At 43.3% G+C, this 24,897-nt stretch overlaps 1 protein-coding gene across 1 annotated transcript; it reads right to left on the reverse strand.

Annotated features, from left to right (window-relative positions):
• Positions 1 to 966: 966 nt before the first annotated feature.
• Positions 967 to 22,516, reverse strand: LOC137517628 (mas-related G-protein coupled receptor member H-like). The gene is made up of 2 exons (XM_068234616.1): positions 22,429 to 22,516; positions 967 to 2,393 (listed from the first exon to the last, which is right to left on the reverse strand). The coding sequence occupies exon 2, from the start codon at positions 2,349 to 2,351 to the stop codon at positions 1,311 to 1,313; it is 1,041 nt and encodes a 346-aa protein (XP_068090717.1). The 5' UTR covers positions 2,352 to 2,393; positions 22,429 to 22,516; the 3' UTR covers positions 967 to 1,310.
• Between the last annotated feature and the right edge of the window lie 2,381 nt (positions 22,517 to 24,897).

Consider the following 24,897-nt stretch of genomic DNA (forward strand, 5'->3'; position numbering starts at 1 on the left):
TGGTGTTTCTACTATGTAAGGGGACTTTGCTATTAACCGTTAAAGTCGGCGGCCATTAAAGTCTATGTGCAAACCGAACTTTGAAAAAAAGTTCCCGGTTCTCTGCGAACGCGAACCATCAAAGTTCGCCTGGAACCGTTCGCCGGCGAACCGTTCGGCCCATCTCTAGTCAGGATCCAATGAAATCTGCTCCTGACCAGCTCACAGAACTCTGCTGCCATAGCAATGGCAGAGCAAGTGAGCTTCAGCGAAGGGAGAGCGGCGCAATCAGCAGTACCAGTGGGTCCGTGCAGCATGACGTTGGCAAGCCCCGTTTTCTTATACCAGCAATCTCTGGTCTGAGACTGCTGGTACTGAAGTGGTTAACTTAAAAAAAAAAGGTGGGACTGGAGGTAATGCGTTATTATTTTAAATGAGACAGGTGTTGTTTAATGTGAACCTATGATAAAAAAAAACAACAAAAAACAAAAGTTAGATATTTAACTTGGTAGAGGCAAGCTGCTGGAGGATCCAGAGGCTTCTCTGGTCCTTTTTCTGGTCCACTGCTGTTTGCCTGGACCCGCTTCTTCATCATGGTCACGCTCTCTTCTGTGTATGAACATGGCTGCTCTGCATAGGGGCAATGATGGCTTGTGCCTGAGCAGTAGCACGGAGTTGCTTGTGCATAGAGGAAAATGCCATGCATGAGTTGCTCCATGATATTGCTCATCCTTGCACCTACACAGTGCAGCCATGCTCATACACAGACGGGGCACAGCCGCATGAACATATTCGACAAGGCTTGTTGAATATGTTCAGAGGGACGCAGCGCTGGAACGGTAAGGCCAAGGGGGATGGGGGAAGCCTCTGGCCAAATCAGAGGTTTCTCTCTTCTGAGATAAGTAAATAAGTTTATTAAGTCTATTAAAACTGATATGTGGCAATCAACATAAATTTCAAAGCAGAAAAAGACTTTGACTCCACCTGTATGTTAAAAAACAGTGAGGTTTTTATTATTCCATGAATATCATAGAAAAAGCACAATGTTTCAGTTCCACAGACCTTCATCAAGTGTAACATAAATTTGACAGTGAAACGCACATCAGACGATTTTCAGTACTCGGATTGAACTGTCCCAGGCCAGAAACCTATTTTGCAATACTGCAAATCTTTTATCTACATAAAATACATTTTAGACATTTTTAGTTCCATCTATTGAATCATTTCATATTGCATTACATCATTATGACAAAATTCGAACATAACTATGAATTGTCTTTGTGAACAATTTTGTATGACATTGTTGACGTGATTCACACGCAAAATATGATTTATATGGCAACCGTAAGATTAGATTGGCTTGATGTATTATTTGTTTTAGTACTTTTAGAGTCATCATTCTCTTCTTCTCCTTCTCTGAAGGCTCTTTGAAGGGCCTCCTGGATGGAGTTGTGGCTCTTCTGTTTCCATTTCTTTCCAACAATGAAGTAAATGTAGGGGTTGATGGTAGAGTTAAGCAAGGTGCAATATGTAGTTGCAAAGAATAGACCGACAGTTTGTAGATCTGTTGATACGAGCCTGAAGTACATTAAAAACCATAAAAAGTTGAATGGGAGTACTGATAAGATAAATACCAAAACAGCAGTAATGATGATGATGTATAGTTTAGGTGGATAATGCAGTCTTATAGTCCTCTGTATTTTGATGAGCAAAGTGAGACTGGAAATGACCATGAGTGGCAGGCAGATTCCAATAGCTAAAACAAAAGTTATTGCCTCAACAGCGGTACACTCTGTAGTCTGTGCTTCAAATGCTTGTGGTGTGCAGGCCAAGTTCTCAAGTAAACTCTCCGCACTGGCAAGGATCCAAACAGCAGTGCACATAATACTGGATAGATTGTGCGGGCGATTACATTGATACCAAATGGGAAATAGTACAGAAATACACCTTTCCATGCTGATGGTGGTAAGGATGTACATTCCCGCATATTGCATAGTGTCATAAAATATTTCAATGAATAACAAAAGTGATTCTTTCCCTTTGAAGTCTGGTACATCTCCAATGAATGTATTGATATAGACCATCAAAAGCAAACCAGTAAAAATGATAAAGAAGGCATCTGCTGTAGACAGATGGATAATGTAAACTGTGTACTTGTTTCGCTGGATCTTGAAGCAAAGGTACCAAAACACTATGACATTCCCAACCAATCCAAAGACACAAAGGCATAAAGCAACAACAGATGCTACAGTGAAATGTATGTATGCATATTCATCATAGCCACTAGCATTATAATCCAGGGTATCATTTTGGTCGGTGGCATTTGTGATTGTGGTGTTCATGATTGTGGCATTCATGACTGAGGTGTTCATGTTTTCTTGTGAAAGTGCTGTTCAGCTATATTCTTCTTTAACCTGTGTTAAAAATCAAAGCATATGATTATCAATAAAGAAGTATTCTTTAATTCAATAGTAATACTATCATAAATTAACCACTTCGCATCCAGACCTTGTTTTCAACTTATTGACCAGAGCAGTTTTGACAGTTTAGCTATGTCCCTATTTAATAAGAAATAACTTTATCCCTACTTATGACACAGAAATGAAATATATATTGTTTTTTTTCAAGACAAACTAGGCTTTCATTGTATGCCATTTTTTCCCTCAAACAATTTTGTCTTCTATGAATTTTAATGGGAAAACAAAGAAAAAAATAGAAAAAACATGTATTTCTCACTTTTACCAATTCTAGTTTAAAAATAAAAAGTGCTACTGTCGATAAAAACACACATTTTGTTTGGCTATTCTTACTGCTTATCACAAAACTTCGATTATGTTTCTGTCACAATTTATGGTGAAGATATTTGATTCTGAAATAGTGCTACAAAGTGTGTTTTTCACTATGAAATGAGAAAATACAAGTATTTTTAATAGTAAAAATCAATCTCATTAGCTCAGGAAACTGATATTCCCATTCACCAATTAGTCCTGCATCAGATAGTGCCAGAAATATGCACAGGAGGAAGCCCAATCCTGCACAGCACTGCTTCTGCTACAAGACGTATATCTACTGACCTGTGGCTTAGATGAAGTCCCAGAGGACGTATATCTACTGACCTGTGGACGAAGTGGTTAAAGTGGAATATTAGCTGATTTTTTTTGTTTTATACATCACCAAGATATTTGTACTGATCCTATAAACTTATTCCAAGCCATAAACTTGGAGGATGACTGCTTATGATGTCACCGACTTCATATTTCACATAGTCTTTGTGCCTAGAAAGTTACACCACCTCCACTGTCCAAACACCTACAGAATAAAACCACCCCAACCCCCATCTGCACAGCAAAATAGCTGTGGCTGGATAGTGTAATGGTTAAAGACACCACCTTTGGAATTCAAGGCCAGGGTTAGAGTCCTGTGCTAGAGTCAGTAACTATTCAATAAGGAGTCCTTGGGTAAAACTCCCTTATGCTCCAAAGTGGCCTACTGAGCATGCATTTAGTGGCTGCAGTTCTCAAGCACTTTGAGAGTAGTGATGAAGGACCATGTTCGCTGGGGATAGTTTGTGGCAAAAACAATTCCTTTTTACTGTAAATTTTCATGTTCAAAATGTGCATTCACATTTAACATTGAAGTCAAAGGCTGCTGATTTTAGTGGTTTAATAAAAATAAAACTTCCAGAGACCCCCATACAATGGACTCTGTGGTGCTGGCATAGCTCAGGCTACGGAGCCCCATGACAAGGGGTTGACAAGACTGTCATTTCTTTTTAATTTAACTTTAAACTGGCCAAATCACAGCTACAGTAAACAAAAATGATGTGGGGTCTCACAAACGATCTGCTCACCGCGAACAATCTTTTTGCAAATTTTCGTGATAACATTTGTGAATTTGTTGTGTTTGGCCATCTATACTTAACCACTTCCCGATCGCCTAACGCACAGAGGCGGCCGGGAAGTGGAGCCCTGAAGGACCGGCTCACCCACAGAGGCGGCGGTCCTTCTAAGGGCATGGGCGGAGCGATCGCGTCATCCGTGACGCGATCCTCCGCCGGCGCCTGTCACCGCTCGCCCGCCGCAACATCCCGCCGGCTATACGGAAGCGCCGGCGGGATGTTAACCCCGCGATCGCCGCATACAAAGTGTATAATACACTTTGTAATGTTTACAAAGTGTATTATACAGGCTGACTCCTGCCCTGGTGGTCCCAGTGTCCGAGGGACCACCAGGGCAGGCTGCAGCCACCCTAGTCTGCACCCAAGCACACTGATTTCTCCCCCCTCTGCCCCAGATCGCCCACAACACCCATCAGACCCCCCCCTGCCCACCCCCCAGACCCCTGTTTGCACCCAATCACCCCCCTAATCACCCATCAATCACTCCCTGTCACTATCTGTCAATGCTATTTTTTTTTATCCCCCCCCCCTGCTCCCTGCCCCCTCCTGATCACCCCCCACCCCTCAGATTCTCCCCAGACCCCCCCCCAGACCACCCCCCCCCCCCGTTTACTGTATGCATCTATCCCCCTGATCACCTGTCAATCACCTGTCAATCACCTGTCAATCACCCGTCAATCACCCGTCAATCACCCGTCAATCACCCCCTGTCACTGCCACCCATCAATCAGCCCCTAACCTGCCCCTTGCGGGCAATCTGATCACCCCCCCACACCAATAGATCGCCAACAGATCCGACATCAGATCACCTCCCAAATCCATTGTTTACATCTTTTCTCTCCTCTAAACACCCACTAATTACCCATCAATCACCCATCAATCACCCCCTATCACCACCTGTCACTTTTACCTATCAGATCGGACCCTAATCTGCCCCTTGCGGGCACCCAATCACCCGCCCACACGCTCAGATTGCCCTCTGACCCCCCCTTATCAATTCACCAGTGCATTAATTACATCTGTTCTTCCCTGTAATAACCCACTGATCACCTGTCAATCACCTGCCAATCACCTATCACCCATCAATCACCCCCTGTCACCCCCTGTCACTGCCACCCATCAATCAGCCCCTAACCTGCCCCTTGCGGGCAATCTGATCACCCACCCACACCATTAGATCGCCCGCAAACCCGCCGTCAGATTACCTCCCAAATGTATCGTTTACATCTGTTATCTTCTCTAAACACCCACTAATTACCCATCAATCACCCATCAATCACCCCCTATCACCACCTGTCACTGTTACCTATCAGATCAGACCCTAATCTGCCCCTTGCGGGCACCCAATCACCCGCCCACACGCTCAGATTGCCCTCAGACCCCCCACCCCCCCTTATCAATTCGCCAGTGCATTAATTACATCTGTCCTTCCCTGTAATAACCCACTGATCACCTGTCAATCACCTGCCAATCACCTATCACCCATCAATCACCCCCTGTCACTGCCACCCAACAATCAGCCCCTAACCTGCCCCTTGCGGGCAATCTGATCACCCACCCACACCAATAGATCACCCGCAGATCCGACATCAGATCACCACCCAAGCGCAGCGTTTACATCTATTCTCTCCTCTAAACACCCACTAATTACCCATCAATCACCCCCTATCACCACCTGTCACTGTTACCCATCAGATCAGACCCTAATCTGCCCCTTGCGGGCACCCAATCACCCGCCTACACGCTCAGATTGCCCTCAGACCCCCCCTTATCAATTCGCCAGTGCAATATTTACATCTGTCCTTCCCTGTAATAACCCACTGATCACCTGTCAATCACCTGCCAATCACCTATCACCTATCAATCACCCCCTGTCACTGCCACCCATCAGTCACCCCCTGTCACTGCCACCCATCAATCACCCGCTGTCACTGCCACCCATCAATCAGCCCCTAACCTGCCCCTTGCGGGCAAACTGATCACCCACCCACACCAATAGATCGCCCGCAGATCCGACATCAGATCACCACCCAAGCGCAGTGTTTCCATCTATTCTCTACCCTAAACACCCACTAATTACCCATCAATCACCCCCTGTCACTGCTACCTATCAGATTAGACCCCTATCTGCCCCTAGGGCACTCAATCACCCGCCCACACCCTCAGAATGCCCTCAGACCCCAGCCCTGATCACCTCGCCAGTGCATTGCTTGCATCTATTCCCCCCTCTAATCACACCTTGAGACACCCATCAATCACCTCCTGTCACCCCCTAGCACACCTACCCATCAGATCAGGCCCCAATTTGCCCCGTGTGGGCTCCTGATCACTCGGCCAAACCCTCAGATCCCCCTCAGACCCCCTTCCGATCACCTCCCCAGTGCATTGATTGCATCTATTTTCCCCTCTAACCACCCCCTGAGACACCCATCAATCACCTCCTGTCACCCCCCTAGCACTCCTATCCATCAGATCAGGCCCAATACAACCTGTCATCTAAAAGGCCACCCTGCTTATGACCGGTTCCACAAAATTCGCCCCCTCATAGACCACCTGTCATCAAAATTTGCAGATGCTTATACCCCTGAACAGTCATTTTGAGACATTTGGTTTCCAGACTACTCACGGTTTTGGGCCTGTAAAATGCCAGGGCGGTATAGGAACCCCACAAGTGACCCCATTTTAGGAAAAAAGACACCCCAAGGTATTCTGTTAGGTGTATGACGAGTTCATAGAAGATTTTATTTTTTGTCAAAAGTTAGCGGAAATTAATTTTTATTGTTTTTTTTTTCACAAAGTGTCATTTTTCACTAACTTGTGACAAAAAATAAAATCTTCTATGAACTCGCCATACACCTAATGGAATACCTTGGGGTGTCTTCTTTCTAAAATGGGGTCACTTGTGGGGTTCCTATACTGCCCTGGCATTTTAGGGGCCCTAAACCGCGAGGAGTAGTCTAGAAAACAAATGCTTCAAAATGATCTGTGAATTATTATTATTATTTTTTTTTATTTATATAGCGCCAACATATTCCGCAGCGCTTTACAAAGCACAATAAGACGACAAGGGGAACATAGATACAACTAACAAATATACAGCAGAGTTCCAAGCAGCACAAATATTGTTACAAAGACAGTAAACATTAGGAGGATGACCCTGCCCTTGCGAGCTTACAATCTAATGGGTAGCGGGGGACACACTAGGTAAGGGGGTGGAGGATGGATGAGGCAGTGATTCTTTGCCTCTGATTACATTGTGACAAATAAGTAAATAAAGGGCTATAGAATGTTATAAGCTTGTCTGAAAAGGTGTGTTTTAAGAGTGCGTTTGAAGATGTCCAGGTTTGGAGCATGACGTACAGGCTGTGGAAGAGAGTTCCAGATAAGGGCTGATGCTTGTGTAAAGTCCTGGATGCGAGCATGAGAGGAGGTGATCAGCTTAGAGGCCAGGAGAATTTCTTGGGAGGAGCGAAGGTTGCGGGAGGGACAATATCTTGAGATTAGTGAGGAGATGTATGGAGGAGACAACTCGTGGAGGGCTTTGTATGTTAGAGTCAGGAGTTTGAACTGGATCCTCTGGGTAATGGGTAACCAGTGGAGAGAACGGCACAGTGGGGCTGCATCGGAAGAGCGTGTGGAAAGGTGAATGAGGCAGGCCGCTGCATTTAGAAGGGATTGGAGAGGAGCTAGCCTGTTTTTTGGTAGGCCACAGAGCAGGGTGTTGCAGTAGTCTAGGCGGGAGATGATTAAGGCATGAACAAGCATTTTGGTGGCCTCTTGTGTGAGGAAGGGACGGATACGGAATATATTTTTGAGCTGGAAATAGCAGGTGGTGGTTAATGAGGCAATGTGAGGTTTAAAGGAATAGGACGTTGGGCCCCTTAGCGCACCTAGGCTGCAAAAAAGTGTCACACATGTGGTACCGCCGTACTCAGGAAAAGTAGTATAATGTGTTTTGGGGTGTATTTTTACACATACCCATGCTGGGTGGGAGAAATTTCTATGTAAATGGACAATTGTGTGTAAAAAAATCAAACAATTGTCATTTACAGAGATATTTCTCCCACTTAGCATGGGTATGTGTAAAAATACACCCCAAAACGCATTATACTACTTCTCCTGAGTACGGCGGTACCACATGTGTGGCACTTTTTTACACCCTAAGTACGCTAAGGGGCCCAAAGTCCAATGAGTACCTTTAGGATTTCACAGGTCATTTTGCGACATTTGGTTTCAAGACTACTCCTCACGGTTTAGGGCCCCTAAAATGCCAGGGCAGTATAGGAACCCCACAAATGACCCCATTCTAGAAAGAAGACACCCAAAGGTATTCCGTACGGAGTATGGTGAGTTCATAGAAGATTTTATTTTTTGTCACAAGTTAGCGGAAAATGACACTTTGTGAAAAAAAACTATTAAAATCAATTTCCGCTAACTTGTGACAAAAAAATAAAAACTTCTATGAACTCACCATACTCCTAACGGAATACCTTGGGGTGTCTTCTTTCTAAAATGGGGTCATTAGTGGGGTTCCTATACTGCCCTGGCATTTTAGGGGCCCTAAACCGCGAGGAGTAGTCTTGAAACAAAAATGACCTGTGAAATCCTAAAGGTACTCATTGGACTTTGGGCCCCTTAGTGCAGTTAGGGTGCAAAAAAGTGCCACAATGTGGTATCGCCGTACTCGGGAGAAGGATTATAATGTGTTTTGGGGTGTATTTTTACACATACCCATGCTGGGTGGGAGAAATACCTCTGTAAATGACAATCTTTTGATTTTTTTACACACAATTGTCCATTTACAGAGGTATTTCTCCCACCCAGCATGGGTATGTGTAAAAATACACCCCAAAACACATTGTACTACTTCTCCCGAGTATGGCGATACCACATGTGTGGCACTTTTTTGCACCCTAACTGCGCTAAAGGGTCCAAAGTCCAATGAGTACCTTTAGGATTTCACAGGTCATTTTGAGAAATTTCGTTTCAAGACTACTCCTCACGGTTTAGGGCCCCTAAAATGCCAGGGCAGTATAGGAACCCCACAAATGACCCCATTTTAGAAAGAAGACACCCCAAGGTATTCCGTTAGTAGTATGGCGAGTTCATAGAAGATTTTATTTTTTGTCACAAGTTAGCGGAAATTGATTTTAATTGTGTTTTTTCACAAAGTGTCATTTTCCGCTAACTTTTGACAAAAAATAAAATCTTCTATGAACTCACCATACTCCTAACGGAATACCTTGGGGTGTCTTCTTTCTAAAATGGGGTCATTTGTGGGGTTCCTATACTGCCCTGGCATTTTAGGGGCCCTAAACCGTGAGGAGTAGTCTTGAAACGAAATTTCTCAAAATGACCTGTGAAATCCTAAAGGTACTCATTGGACTTTGGGCCCTTTAGCGCAGTTAGGGTGCAAAAAAGTGCCACAACTGTGGTATCGCCGTACTCAGGAGAAGTAGTATAATGTGTTTTGTGGTGTATTTTTACACATACCCATGCTGAGTGGGAGAAAGATCTCTGTAAATGGACAATTGTGTGTAAAAAAAATTAACAAAATTGTCATTTACAGAGATATTTCTCCCACCCAGCATGGGTATGTGTAAAAATACACCCCAAAACACATTATACTACTTCTCCTGAGTACGGCAATACCACATGTGTGGCACTTTTTTGCAGCCTAACTGCGCTAAGGGGTCCAAAGTCCAATGAGCACCTTTAGGCTTTACAGGGGTGCTTACAATTTAGCACCCCCCAAAATGTCAGGACAGTAAACACACCCCACAAATGACCCCATTTTGGAAAGTAGACCCTTCAAGGTATTCAGAGAGGGGCATGGTGAGTCCGTGGCAGATTTCATTTTTTTTTGTCGCAATTTAGAAGAAATGGAAACTTTTTTTTTTTTTTTCCCTCACAAAGTGTCATTTTCCGCTTACTTGTGACAAAAAATAATATCTTCTATGAACTCACTATGCCTCTCAGTGAATACTTTGGGATGTCTACTTTCCAAAATGGGGTCATTTGGGGGGTATTTATACTATCCTGGAATTCTAGCCCCTCATGAAACATGACAGGGGGTCAGAAAAGTCAGATATGCTTGAAAATGGGAAAATTCACTTTTTGCACCATAGTTTGTAAACGCTATAACTTTTACCCAAACCAATAAATATACACTGAATGGGTTTTTTTTAATCAAAAACATGTTTGTCCACATTTTTCGCGCTGCATGTATACAGAATACTTTATTTGAAAAATGTCAGCACAGAAAGTAAAAAAAATCATTTTTTTGCCAAAATTCATGTCTTTTTTGATGAATATAATAAAAAGTAAAAATCGCAGGAGCAATCAAATAGCACCAAAAGAAAGCTTTATTAGTGTCAAGAAAAGGAGCCAAAATTCATTTAGGTGGTAGGTTGTATGAGCGAGCAATAAACCGTGAAAGCTGCAGTGGTCTGAATGGAAAAAAAGTGGCCGGTCCTTAAGGGGTAGAAAGCCCTAGGTCCTCAAGTGGTTAAAGAGGAACTGTCGTGAAAATCTTAAAATTTAAAACACATACAAATAAGAAGTACATTTCTCCCAGACAGATTTTAGACTAGCTCATCTTCTCATAGGGGGGTTCTCAGGGTTTTCTTTATTTTTAAAAGCACTTAGTGAATGGCAGTTGCTCCGTCCAACTGCCAAAATAGTGTGCAGCAAGCAGGAAGGTTGGCCAGCATCCTTATGTAAATCTTTTTCAGGGAATGTCTTTATAAAGAATAAAAGGCCATGCTTAGAATCCCCTATGGAGAGATGGACTAGCCCAAAACCTGTCGGTAATGTCATATTTCTACTACTTACTGTAAGTGACAGCAACATAGGAGAAAAGTAATTTATGGCTCATTTTACTCTGGAAGAAATGTACTTCTTATTTGTATGTGTATTTTAAGATTTTCGCGATACTTCCTCTTTAACCACTTAAGCCTATCTGGACGAACATTCTCGTCCAGATAGGCTGCACGCACTCCCGCGGCCATGCGCGCTCCCGTGCACGCTCCCGCTGCTGGCCGTTAGCCCAGCGATCAATGAATGGGATTATAGATCCCATTCATTGATTGAAGCCCCCGCAGAAAAACCGACAGCCTCTTATCAGAGGTTGCGGTTTTTCTGAGTTACAAAATGTTTCCCATCCTCCTAATGCTTCCTGGAAGTGTACGATCACGCTTCCAGGACTTTTTGACTGTGGCCATCTTGTGGCCAAATAGTAAAACTACACCCACATCCATTTTTTATTAAATAAATACATTTTTTACATTTAAAATTAGCTGTTTACCTCCCACACCAAAAATTACCCGAATAAAATTTTTAATAAAATTAAAAATAAATAAATAAATAAATAAATTGTTACCTAAGGGTCTGAACTTTTTAAATATGCATGTCAAAGGAGTCTATTAATATAATTTTTTTAAATTATGGGCTTGTAAATAGTGATGGACGCAAATTGAAAAAATGCACCTTTATTTCCAAATAAAATATCAGCACCATACATTGTGATAGGGACATCATTTAAATGGTGTAATAAGCGGGACAAATGGGCAAATAAAATACATGGGTTTTAATTACGGTAGCATGTATTAATTTCAAACTATAATGGCCAAAAACTGAGAAATAATAATTTTTTCCATTTCTTTCTCAATATTCCTGTTAAAATGGATTTAGAATAAATTAATTCTTAGCAAAATGTATCACCCAAAGAAAGCCTAATTAGTGGCGGAAAAAACAAGATATAGATCAATTCATTGTGATGAGTAGTGATAAAGTTATTGGCAACTGAATGGGAGGTGAAAGTTGCTCAGATGCAAAAAATAAACAACCCTGTGGGCTTAAGTGGTTAAGAGCCATAGGAAAAAAGTGCTAAAGAAGTGTTATTTGCAGCAGTTTAACTTTTTAATGGCCAAATCACAGTTAAATGAAAAAATTTGACCTGAAGTCCCGCAAATGATCTTTTTGTAAACAATCTTTTCACAAATTTTTGTGGCAAAATTTGCAATATTGTGATGATGTTCGTCCATCTCTGTTTGAGATCAATAGGAGAAAGGTGATATACAAGTGTTATTTACACATAAAACCTATTTATTAAAAACACACACACATCTGAGCATGTTGTTTAATTTCACACACATATGTATCTATAATATCTTTTTAAATCGTATGCCAAAGCTGTAGACGTGGAGAACAACTGTGTATCATGCCACTGGCTCACACATTTTCCAAGGTCCAAGCCCTTTGAAAATACACTACCTTTTTTAACAGGTAAATTATATTTGTACTCTTTATTCAAATAATACCATCTTTGACGCAGGAAACCAGGTAATGAATCCTAACTAGAACCAGTACCAATTCAGTAAAGAGTCCTTGGACTAAACTCCCTAATGCCCCAGGATGGCCTACTGTTCAAGGCCTTGATGACTGAAGCTCTAAAGTGGTTTGAGTCCCAACTATAAAAGTGTTAATATTTACATTTATAACCAACTTTATTTACAACACTTACACACATACAGAGACATTTGAACATGTTGCTCAATTTCACTCCTATTCTACAACCCTTGCAATACCCAACCGGCATAAATTTACTAGCATAAAGAAAAATTGTGGCCACTATAAGCCATGGTAAGGAGGTGGAGGGTGGAACATTAAAGCATTCCTTAACTTTTTTTTTTTAAAGATAGATTCTTACCCTGTTGGTGCGAAGTTTCTAGATAGTCTAGAAACTTTCCGTATAACAAAGTTCCAAATGTCTCTTTTACTCAAACCTATGAGGGCCATGTCCCAATGCAACTATTGTTGCTACTTGTGGGTAGGAGAATCTGGATAAAAAGAGGAGCACTCTATAGTGCATTATCAATTTTAATCAACTGCAATAAAAGTAATAAAACAAGAAAGAAGATACATTTATCTGGATCCCTCCACCCCTGTGTCCATCTCCCTCTATCTCTCATGCTGTGGCTGGCAGCATGGGAAGCTCCTTGCCACTGAATTAATTCAGGTCTCAGTGACAATGCAATGCCAGCGCTGCTAGCCGCAGCATGAGAGTTAGAGAGAGATGAACAGAGGGACCCAGATTCCACACATGCACAAATTATCTTCTTTCTGGTAAGTTTTACTACTTTTATCGAAGTTGATTAAAATTGATAATGCACTATAGAGCAGAGTTCCCCAACCCTGTCCTCAAGGCCCACCAACAGTACATGTCTTGCCGGAAACCACAAACATTCACAGGTGGGGTAATTAGTGTCTGAGAGCTGATTAACTACCTGTGTGGATTACCACAAAACATGTACTGTTGGTGGGCCTTGAGGACAGGGTTGGGGAACACTGCATAGAGCATTCCTTTTTTTATCCAAGCTTCCTGTGTTTTTGTACAATGGACCAGTTCAGCACTGGGTCTCTTAGGGCCCGTTTCCACTAGTGCGGTGCAAATTCATTGCGAAAAATTTGCCTGCTAATTCGCATTGGCAAGCGAATTTTCATGCGACTTCGCATGCGTTTTCCTGTATGTGGTTTTAACCATGTTAGTGCCTGTGAGCTGCCTATGAGCTGCAAGGAAGAAGTTGTCACTTCAGGAAGAAGTTTTTTCATAGAAATTTACAGTAAATTTAAGGTGGCCACACATGATAAAATAAAATGATCTGATTTTACGGCAATTCAATAAAAAAGATCAGATTTCACCGAAAAATCGGAAGCTTCTTTTTTATTCGAGCAAGAAAACGGATTTCCTGGGAAATCCCATTCCCAAGGATTTTTCAGATACATTTTTATGAAAATTGAATGACGTGTGGTAAATTGCCAATTTGTTAATATATACACCCAAGCAATTTTCTCAGAGTTTGCAGTCATTTTTATTATTTATAATTGAGATAAAATTGAACATATGTCTGTGGTACAGGCGCGGAGCTGGGGGGGGGTCGGGGTAGGACAAGTGCCCCGGGGCGCCTGGTCCCCAAGGGCGCCCAGCTGAGCTTCGGCCGGGTTTTTTTTTTTTTTTTGCGAGGGTGAGGGGAGCAGCGCAGAGAAGAGGGAGAGCTGTGCGGACGGTGGGGAAGGAGGGCAATCTCCCCCCTCCTTCCCTCACCTTAGGTGCTCTCCCTCCCTCGCTGTCCCCTCCAATGTGTCCGGGTGGCTGGCATCGGCGGGCGGAACTCACCTCCGTCTCGCTCCAGCGCCGGCCGGAAGTTCGGGTGCGCAGCCGCTGCTCTGGTCTGGACCAGACCAGAGTAGTGGCAGATCCTACTTTGGGCACATATACCCCTGCCTACATATATTGGGCACATATACCCCTGCCTACATATATTGGGCACATATACCCCTGGCTACCTACTCTGGGCACATATACCCCTGGCTACCTACTCTGTGCACATATACCCCTGGCTACCTACTCTGGGCACATATACCTCTGGCTACCTACTCTGGGCACATATACCTCTGGCTACCTACTCTGGGCACATATACCCCTGCCTACATATATTGGGCACATATACCCCTAACTACATATACTGGGAATATACCCCTGGCTACCTACTCTGGGCACATATACCCCTGGCTACCTACGCTGGGCACATATACCCCTGGCTACCTACTCTGGGCACATATACCCCTGGCTACCTACTCTGGGCACATATACCCCTGCCTACATATATTGGGCACATATACCCCTAACTACATATACTGGGAATATACCCCTGGCTACCTACTCTGGGCACATATACCCCTGGCTACCTACGCTGGGCACATATACCCCTGGCTACCTACTCTGGGCACATATACCCCTGGCTACCTACTCTGGGCACATATACCCCTGCCTACCTACTCTGGGCACATATACCCCTGCCTACATATATTGGGCACATATACCCCTAACTACATATACTGGGCATATACCCCTGGCTACCTACTCTGGGCACATATACCCCTGGCTACCTACTCTGGGCACATATACCCCTGGCTACCTACTCTGGGCACATATACCCCTGCCTACATATACTGGGCACATATACTCCTAACTACATATACTGGGCATATACCCCTGGCTACCTACTCTGGGCACATATACCCCTGGCTACATATATTGGGCACATATACCCCTGCCTACATATATTGGGCACATATACCCCTAACTACCTACTCTGGGCACATATACCCCTGGCTACCTACTCTGGGCACATATACCCCTGGCTACCTACTCTGGGCACATATACCTCTGGCTACCTACTCTGGGCACAGATACCCCTGGCTACCTACTCTGGGCACATATACCCCTGCCTACATATATTGGGCACATATACCCCTAACTACATATACTGGGCATATACCCCTGGCTACCTACTCTGGGCACATATACCCCTGGCTACCTACTCTGGGCACATATACCCCTGGCTACCTACTCTGGGCACATATACCCCTGGCTACCTACTCTGGGCACATATACCCCTGGCTACCTACTCTGGGCACATATACCCCTGGCTACCTACTCTGGGCACATATACCCCTGCCTACATATATTGGGCACATATACCCCTAACTACATATACTGAGCATATACCCCTGGCTACCTACTCTGGGCACATATACCCCTGGCTACCTACTCTGGGCACATATACCCCTGGCTACCTACTCTGGGCACATATACCCCTGCCTACATATACTGGGCACATATACTCCTAACTACATATACTGGGCATATACCCCTGGCTACCTACTCTGGGCACATATACCCCTGGCTACCTACTCTGGGCACATATACCCCTGGCTACATATACTGGGCACATATACCCCTGGCTACATATACTGGGCATATATACCCCTGGCTACATATACTGGGCACATATACCCCTGACTATATATACTGGGCACATATTATACCCCTGGCTACATATACTGGGCACATATACCCCTGGCTGCATATACTGGGCACATATACCCCTGGCTACATATACTGGGCACATATACCCCTGGCTACATATACTGGGCACATAGACCTCTGGCTACATATACTGGGGACACATACCCCTGCCTACATATACTGGGCACATATACCCCTGGCTACCTGTTCTGTGGACATCTCTAGCCCTGGCTACCTGTTCTGGGGACATCTATACTGCTGGCCACCTATTCTGGGGCTACCTATTTTTGTGGAAGCACTGCTGTCAGATTGAGTGTATTTTGGGGAACTGCTGCCAGGTGAGAGGTGTCTATCATAGTAAGGGGGCATTCTGCCTATTTATGTGAAATGCTGTCTATTTATGTGCCTCATGACTACTGAATTTGTCTTGTTGGGGGCCTCATGATTTGTTGGGGGCCTCAAGATCGCTGAATTTGTCTTGTTAGGGGCCTCATGATTGCTGAATTTGTCTTGTTGGGGGCCTCAGGATTGCTAAATTTGTCTTGTTGGGGGCCTCATGATTGCTGAGTTGGTCATGTTGGGGGCCTCATGATTGCTGAGTTGGTCATGTTGGGGGCCTCATGATTGCTGAGTTGGTCATGTTGGGGGCCTCATGTTTGCTCATGATTGCGGAATTTGTCTTGATGGGGGGGCTCATGATTGCTGAATTTGTCTTGGAACATGCTGGAAGGTACATACTGAGGGAGGGTGGGTGAGCGTGAGCCTGCTAACCTCCATGTACATTTGAAGGGGCGTGACCAAATGTGGAGCACCCATAACCACGCCCACATTTGGTCACGACCCTTCACCTTAGGGGGCGCATTAATAGTCTTTGTCCCCGGGCGCTGTAAACCCTAGCTACGCCTCTGCTGTGGTACATTGGTCAGATTTTTAAAATGTTACAATCAGTCAGAAAAATTGATTACTATTCTTGAATTGAACAGATATTTAAAAAATTGTATGGTGGGTGGCCACCTTAAGTGTCTTTAGAGTGTAAGCATGGCTGTGAATGAGCAAGGCCTTACAGTGCATGCACTATTATGACTGCGCAGGTCCAGTAGAAGGAAGGTACTCATGCATGGAGGGAAGAAGGCATGCCTGAGAGCCTTTATTCTACTGGACTTGTATGAACCATACTTGCGCATGCACAGTACAGACATGCACGTCCATGGCTGGACTCACCCACTGAAGAACCATTCTACACACTGGCAGTGCAGTTTCTAGGTGAAAATTTTCCCAGGGCGAGTGTCAAAAAATAGGCCCCCCCCCCTACCCTCCTAACCCCCGCCCGGTTCGAATCCAAGCCAGGGCACTATTTGTATGTTCTCCCTGTGTCTGTGTGGGTTTCCTCTGGGCACTCCAGTTTCCACCAATCTCAAAAACATACAGATAAGTTAATCGGCTTCCTCCTACAATTGGCCCTAGATTACAATACAAACACTTCACTAAATACATAGACGTAACTATGACAGGGATTAGATTGTGAGGTCCTATGAGGACAGTCAGTGACATGACTCTGTACAGTGCTGCAGAAGATGTCATTGCTGTATAAAAACATATTAATATGGGAGGACAGTAGACTATGACTATGGAAGGATTCGATTGTGAGCTCCTGAGGACAGTCAGTACTCTGTAAAGTGCTGCAGAATATATTAGTGCTTTATAAATACATAATAATCAGACAGGGCACACTACGGAGAGGGTGGACAGGGCACACTATATAGAGAGGGGGACAGGGCACACTACGGAGAGGGCGGACAGGGCACACTATGGAGAGGGCGGACAGGGCACAGTACGGAGAGGGCGGACAGGGCACACTACGGAGAGGGTGGACAGGGCACACTATGGAGAGGGCGGACAGGGCACAGTACGGAGAGGGTGGACAGAGTAGGTGATGGGAAAGGGTAAGTAGAAAAAAAGAAAGGGCTATAGCCATATGAAGTTATATAAAGTACGTGTAGGTTTTGTAATACAGAACAATATGCAGCTAAGTACTAAACTTAAATGTACACACATTTTATCCCCATATATCTATTCCAATGCAATCATATAATTGAGCTACTGCCCTCCTATTGACTCATTGTGAAAAACAATCAAAGCCTGCATCCCCCACTCACTGTGTCCATTTGTCACCATAATTATCTATTCAGGGAGATGTGCACCTTGATCACAGGAAGAGCAGAGTAGGGAGGATCATACTGCCAGACTGTCAGTCAGGCATTCACAGTGCCTGGCATTCCAGCAGAGCACATGCTGTCTGCAAAGTCTTTCTGAACAAAACCATTTCCTGTGTGCAGCACTTTCAGATACTAAATGCTTATTGGCAGCCCAAAATGTTCAAGATGCCATACTTTTTTACTTTTTACAAGTAGATGCCAGTACACATGTATTTGGCATAGGCCTTATATGCCCCCTCTCCCCTGATGTGCGGAGCTGCAGCTTACATGCACTACAGCAGTTACTTGGTGCTGCTGGCTTCATTCTTTGTCCTCCGAGTCCTGTGTACTAACTCAGCTTACATCTGCTCTGCTCTCAATTTCTCCGTGCAGCTGAGGGGAGGGGCGGAGCTAGAGAACAGCTGACAGACACGGAGAAGAGGAAGAGAAAGACAGGCTGCAGTGAGTCAGTTTGTGACATGAACAGCCGCCCGGCCCGACTTCTATGAACAGAGGGAGATAGTGGAGTAGCATGGGGCTACATGAAGTGCACATCAGCAGGAAAAGAAAGCCAGGACTCCTCTATTTGTGCTGCGCCCTCTGTACTATCAGCCTGCACCATGCGTCTGGCTCCCTCTAGCAGTCACAGTGTCTCTATCCTTCACCTGCCGACCTGCGCTCAGTGCGGTCGCACTGCTCGCACGGTGGTAGAAACCGCCATGCACACTGGACTATCTAGATGCTTCCTGCTAACTAATTATCGATCTTGTTTTATGACTTCAGGATTGCTTTAACTTACCTAAGAAATTGTCTTTTATAGCCATTATAGGTCCCAGCTTTTATATGGTAACTGTGCAACCTCAAGGGGCCACGCATGACCACATTTTTGTCTGGTAATTGACCTGCTGCACACAAACAGGAAATTGTGAAGTTGAGTGACAAGTAAAACGTGTGACAGCGGAAGATTATTTTTAAACTAGTGACCTTAACCTGTTTAAAAAACGGGCTAGGTCTGTCTCCGCGCGCCTGCCGCGAGAATGCGCACAGAAAACTGTCCCTGCTGTACGCAGGGACAGTTGCCTATTATTATATAGGATAGGTGAGTGTCATAGCGAAAACCATATGGAACTGGCTGTGTTTACTTTCTTTCTAAATTAGATTATTTATTGGAGGCGTAGAGAATGGGTTCGGTGAGGTTCACATTGGTCATTTGCATAACACATGCATTATAATGTGTGTGAACTGTAGTGGAGACTGGACATGGACTTTAATAGTAAGCCTGCATGCAGTGAGTTAGAATAATGCGATCAGTTACAACAGTATTGCGAACAGCCCCATAGGATTGTATGGGCAGTGAGATGACATGCAGAATGATTCTGCATCGCAACTGAGCACTGTAAACTAGCCCTAAAGGGACATTTCTGTTTGCACATTTAGGTATTCTACCATATAATCTTTGGGTTAATGTCGATTGTGAAGGACATTTTTTTTAATAATAACTACATTTCGATTAATGCATTTTTCAGATACCCAGTGTAGATTATTTAGTAGAAACTTGATCGATATGATAGTACAACAGGCAAAATATAATATTCCCTCTTCTTTCTCTCTTTTTCTTCAATGTTAGAGTACACAGTATTTTGCAATGAAGCAATTCATAAAGGGTGTGAGAAGTTCCCATTACAAAATACTGGAAAGAATGTGTTAGGCAATTCAAACTGAAAGTATAAGAACAAGTATAACAGCTTGGATCAGTCTGCACTACTTTAACCAGTTAAGCGCATCTGGAGTATACCTATGAATATGCTGCCAGGAGATTTGGGCGCAGGATAAAGCCGATACCCTGGTCCTGCACAAGTCCTGGCGGCGTTAATTACTATTCCCCCTCCAGGTCACCATGGATGGTGGGGAATTATTTAATTCAGCTTCCAGCTATTGCTGAAGTCCAAATTACAGTGTTTTAAAAGTAATAAATTGAGCTCCGTCTTTTGAGAGTTACTCCCTGAGCGCCGCTATAGCCGTAATTCCTATTACGACCCATGGTGGTGCTGGCTGCACCCAAGTCTCCTGCGCTGTTTTACCAGCGCTCATATCAGGACACGTATACACCTCCAGTTTGAGCTGCAGTAAATCAATCTGGATGTGTATAAGTTTTGAGTGTTGGTGCAGCGATTGGTGAAGAAGGGACCAGATAAATGTATGCCACTGTGCCAGTGTCACAGTGAGGTGTCAGGTTTAGAGTGCTTGTCAATGGAAAATGTAATGGAACCTCAACTCAAATTCACATAAAGCCGGTGGATATACATAACATCTCCAATAAGCAGAGATTGGTGGTTCCACATATTGATAGACATGTGGGCAAAGCCTTGACCTGCTTCAAGGGCAGTTTTATTTGAGTTCCCTTTGATAGCATCAGCAAATCCACACTGGGAAAAAAATCTAATGGGACGAAAAGCTTGGGAGCGGTGTTACCTGAGGTTGTGCTGGGGTGAACTGATGTGAGTTTGGTCTGAAGATTTTTATTCCCTTATATGTGTCCAGTAGTGGATGTGCTATACAGCCTTAGCCCTGCAATGTCACCTGAGGGATTGCGTGAGGATCCTTGCAAGGCAACATGCCCAGTACATGTGTACAAGGCTTCAGACTGCTACTTTGAAGTGCCAGAGATAAGAGTGCACAGCAGTGCATAGTTTTTATAGACTGATAAAAACTAGCAGATCCATCACACCACATTACTGTTGTTTTTTTTTACTGAGTTTAGATGGTTTTCACTGAGCCAGAATAAGAATCCATTCAGCTATCCTGTCTCTCTGACTGCATGCACATTGCAGATGGAGAGTCAAATTACTAAATTTTAAAGGTGTATAGATGGCAACCTCCAAATGCATTTCAGGTTCCTTCTAAGTAGAGCAGGATACCAGGCAACCTGTGCAGGTGCCTGGGGCCTAGTGGGAGTCAGCAGCCACCTTCTCTGACCTCTCTCCACTTCAGCTTACCAACAAGACCACAAGGGGGCCCCACATCTACCACCTTGCCCTAGGGCCACATTACATCCTAATCCATCTCTGCTTCTAAGTCTTTTATTTCAGCCATTCACAATTTAACCTCCTTGGCGGTCTGATTCTTTCCAGATTTTAGGGTCTAAAAGCGGTGCAATTTTTTTTCACTCTTTCAGACCCTAAAACCTGAAAAAAATCATTCTGGCAGGGAGATCTGCAGCAAAATAAAAAAAAATGTACTTTCCTGGGCTCCTGTGCTGCAGTTTTCTCTTTGCCCACAAGATGGCGCTAATATACATATAAACAAACTTCTCTATATTTCTCTAATATAGAGAAGTTCGTTTTCAATATTAGCCCCGCCCCCGATGACGTCACGCTGCCACCACTGCTCTGCTGCCACCACGGCTCCGCTGCTCCAACTGGCTGCCGGGTCCCCGGAAGAATAGCGGGGACGTGGGGGATCCCGGCGGCCAGGGAAAGACCCCACACTGCGGGGGAGAGAGGCTGGAGTCCCGCTGCGCAGCGAGATCGCGCGCGGGACTCCACAATTACAAGTAAAGCTCTGCAATGCCTACCCCGACCTGAGCTCGGGATCACCGCTAATAGCTTATTTTTTCTACCCCGAGCTCAGGTCGGGAAAACCGGCAAGGAGGTTAACACATACAGAAAAAAATATCACCAAAACTGAAATCCTATAGCTCAAAGCGCCTCATATTAAAGTGACACTGGTGAAAAAAAAACTTATGTAATGAACTGTATCTTTAGTACAGCTAAGAAATAGAACATTAGTAGCAGAGAAAAGAGTCACATATTTTTTTTTCAATGACATAGCTTTTTTTTTATATAACATTGCATAATTCTCTAATATTTGCAATTACACAAACACACTGTATTTTAAACTATGAAACAGAGCAGAGCTAATGACTCTTTGAACTTATCTACAGTAAAATCTTATCTGAAGTTGTCTTTCACTATTTCTTTGTATAAGTGCTTCAGAAAATAGCGCTGTAGCTGACCAAGTTTGGTCAAATAGTTCAGAGAAGTTCTTTTGCAGAGACAAGAACTGAAGTTTCTTAACTCTTCCTGTACTGTAAACAATATTAGACTTATGTCTCTGCTACTAATGTTATATTTCTTAGCTGTACTATACATACAATTCATTATATCATATGTTTATTTTCACTTTAATGTAATCTAGATCCAAGACATTTTCATACTCTTTTCACATTTTAATTTGCATTCACAAACAATTCTTGCTTTTTAATGTCATGATGCAAATAATAATCTTTGGAAATATCTAACTTTAATATGTGTCAGTTCCACACCACATACAGTGTATAATAACTAAATTATTGGCATTAATAATAATAATAATTTCTAACACAGGTAAAAATAGGTAATTTTGAAATATGCTTCCTTGTTTTTGAAACAATAAAATTGATTTGTAAAAAAATAAAAAAATAAAAATAAGAAATCAGATCTTACCTGTTAAGCTTGCTTTCCTGCTTCCAGGTTGCTCTGTATCACTTCATTGTGGGACACCCAGCCATACCCTGCTGACTGTGTGTTACTGGCAGCGACTGAATGCAAATCTTAAATAAGCATCTATGTCAAGATAGGTGGGGTAACATGACACACAGAGGCTGAGCTTCATCACTACATGTTTAGCAAAAAGTTGCTACTATAAAGCAGCTAAGCTGTAATTATTATGAAACTTCGGGAAGTACATTTTACATCATCTGATGACAGCTAACAGCTACAGTATGTAAAACACCCTTCACTATAAGATATCTCTCTTTGTGGTACAGGAAAATCTACAGCAATGCCAAACCTGTAAAAAATAAAATCTTGGACAGATATCAGCACACATGCGATAAAAAATGAAAACTGTTCAGCTGCTTAAGGAGTTGCCTCGCTACTCCACTGTGCGGTCTGCTTTTAAAAATAACAACTTGATATGTCACAGCGAGTTTCTTCATTGCTCTTCCTGGTTATTGGAGTGTCTTCTTCGCTATAATTGTCTGGTCTCTCCACCAGTGCAGATTTTGATCACAGGGTGGTAAGATCACCAAACTCTCCAACTGTACAGATCATGGGTGTAGCAATCACCCCTGCCATAGCAGCTGGGCCCAGAGGCTTTGTGGGCCCCTCCTCCTCCCTCTCCTTAACCATAAGTGCAGCCAATTAGCAAAAAAAAAACCTCCCTGCTCATTCAAAAAAACCATGTGCAGGAGGAGCACATGACCCTCATGGGGTTCGGGGACCAACGGGGCCCCATGCTATCATTTTTGCAGGGGGGCCCTTTTAAGTCTAGTTACGCCCCTGGTACAGATGTATGAGGTTTAACAAAGTCTAACAATAGGGTGTTTAGAGGTGAAAAAAAAAACTGATGAGATAAACTATTGCATCTATCCTCCTTCTCCTAGAAATGACTTTTTTAGATATCCCACGGTTTTATTTGATATTTAAATCTAGTTTTTACGGTTTCATTGTTTCTGCTCAAAGACACATTCATTGAAGTATCCTAGAGCTAAAATCTATGAACTATTGACCCTTTTTTTTATCTCTTTCCTGCTCTCATAAGCCATTTTCTGCCAGGAAAATGTTTTATGGTTGTAATTCCTAATCAGTAAGGGTTACACTGTAGTCTGACCCACTCCATAATCTGTCATTTACATACCTGATGTTTAACCCTTTAAGGCAGAGAAAGAAAAAAAGCAACAAAAGCATTGATATTGGCACTGGCACTGTACAGACACATTTCTATCTCATTATGTCACATGTCACCACGGGTATCCTTTAGTGTTCAAAAAGAAGCTTTATTGATAAGCAATTTAAACATAACAGTAAAGATAGTAAACATTAGAGACAATTGGAGGTTTAGAAGTCTCATAGGTGAGACAGTAAACCATTACAAAATGCAGCAACAGGGACAAAGAATACAGCCAGGCTACATAACAGGGAAATTGAATACTTACCTACAGTAATTTTCCTTTCCTGGTGCATACTCCATGGCAGCATAACAGCTGGGTTAGCTCCGCCCCCTAACCCCACAGGACAAAGATTTCTATAAGTTACCTCCTTATCTGCAGCCCCATATTCTAATTGCTATCTCCTCCCGAAGGACATTGGGAGGGTCTGTAATGCTGCCATGGAGTATGCACCAGGAAAACAAAAATTACTGTAGGTAAGTATTCAATTTTCCTGGTGCCTCCATGGCATCATAACAGCTGGGTCCTAAATATCTACCCAGAATAATGGGGGGGGGGGCCACAATAGCAAGTTTCACACTTTATTTACATTGCTCGCTACATTCAGTACTGATTTACCAAATTGTGCAGAAGCAAGAGTTGACAAGTCAACTTTATAGTGATCTACAAAAGTGTTCTTAGAAGACCAACTAGCAGATCTACAGATTGCCATTGAAGACACTCCCGCTAAACATGCCCAGGAAGAGGAGATGCCTCTGGCTGAATGGGCTGTGACATTTTGTGGAGGTTTCAGATTTGACATAGTATATGCTCTTTTAATCAATTTCATTAACCAGGCAGGCAATAGTCCTTTTAGAGGCTCCTTGTCCTCTCCTTTGGCCTGTTGGTACAACAAACTGTTGGTCTGAAGCTCTAAAGGATTCTGTTAAGTTCAAATATGCCTTTATCATTGATGGTACACATAAAGGGTGTGCAGACTGCAATTGCAAGTCTTGATACATGTTAGAGAGTGTCCATTCTGCATTAAGATGAAATGGGGATACCACTTTTGGCAGAAAACGCTCCATTGGGCGTAAGACCACTCTATCTTGATAGAAAGTGAGGGAAGTTTCTTTGTAACCAATAGCATGTAATTCTGACACCGTTGCTGCTGAAGTAATCGCTGTTAGGAAGGTTACCTTTTATGTTAAGTTTAGTAAAGTGCAATTTTCATGAGGAAAAAATGGGGGTTTAGACAAACAGT

The sequence above is a fragment of the Hyperolius riggenbachi genome, chromosome 5 (genome assembly GCF_040937935.1).
Source record: "Hyperolius riggenbachi isolate aHypRig1 chromosome 5, aHypRig1.pri, whole genome shotgun sequence".
Classification (NCBI taxonomy): Eukaryota; Metazoa; Chordata; class Amphibia; order Anura; family Hyperoliidae; genus Hyperolius; species Hyperolius riggenbachi.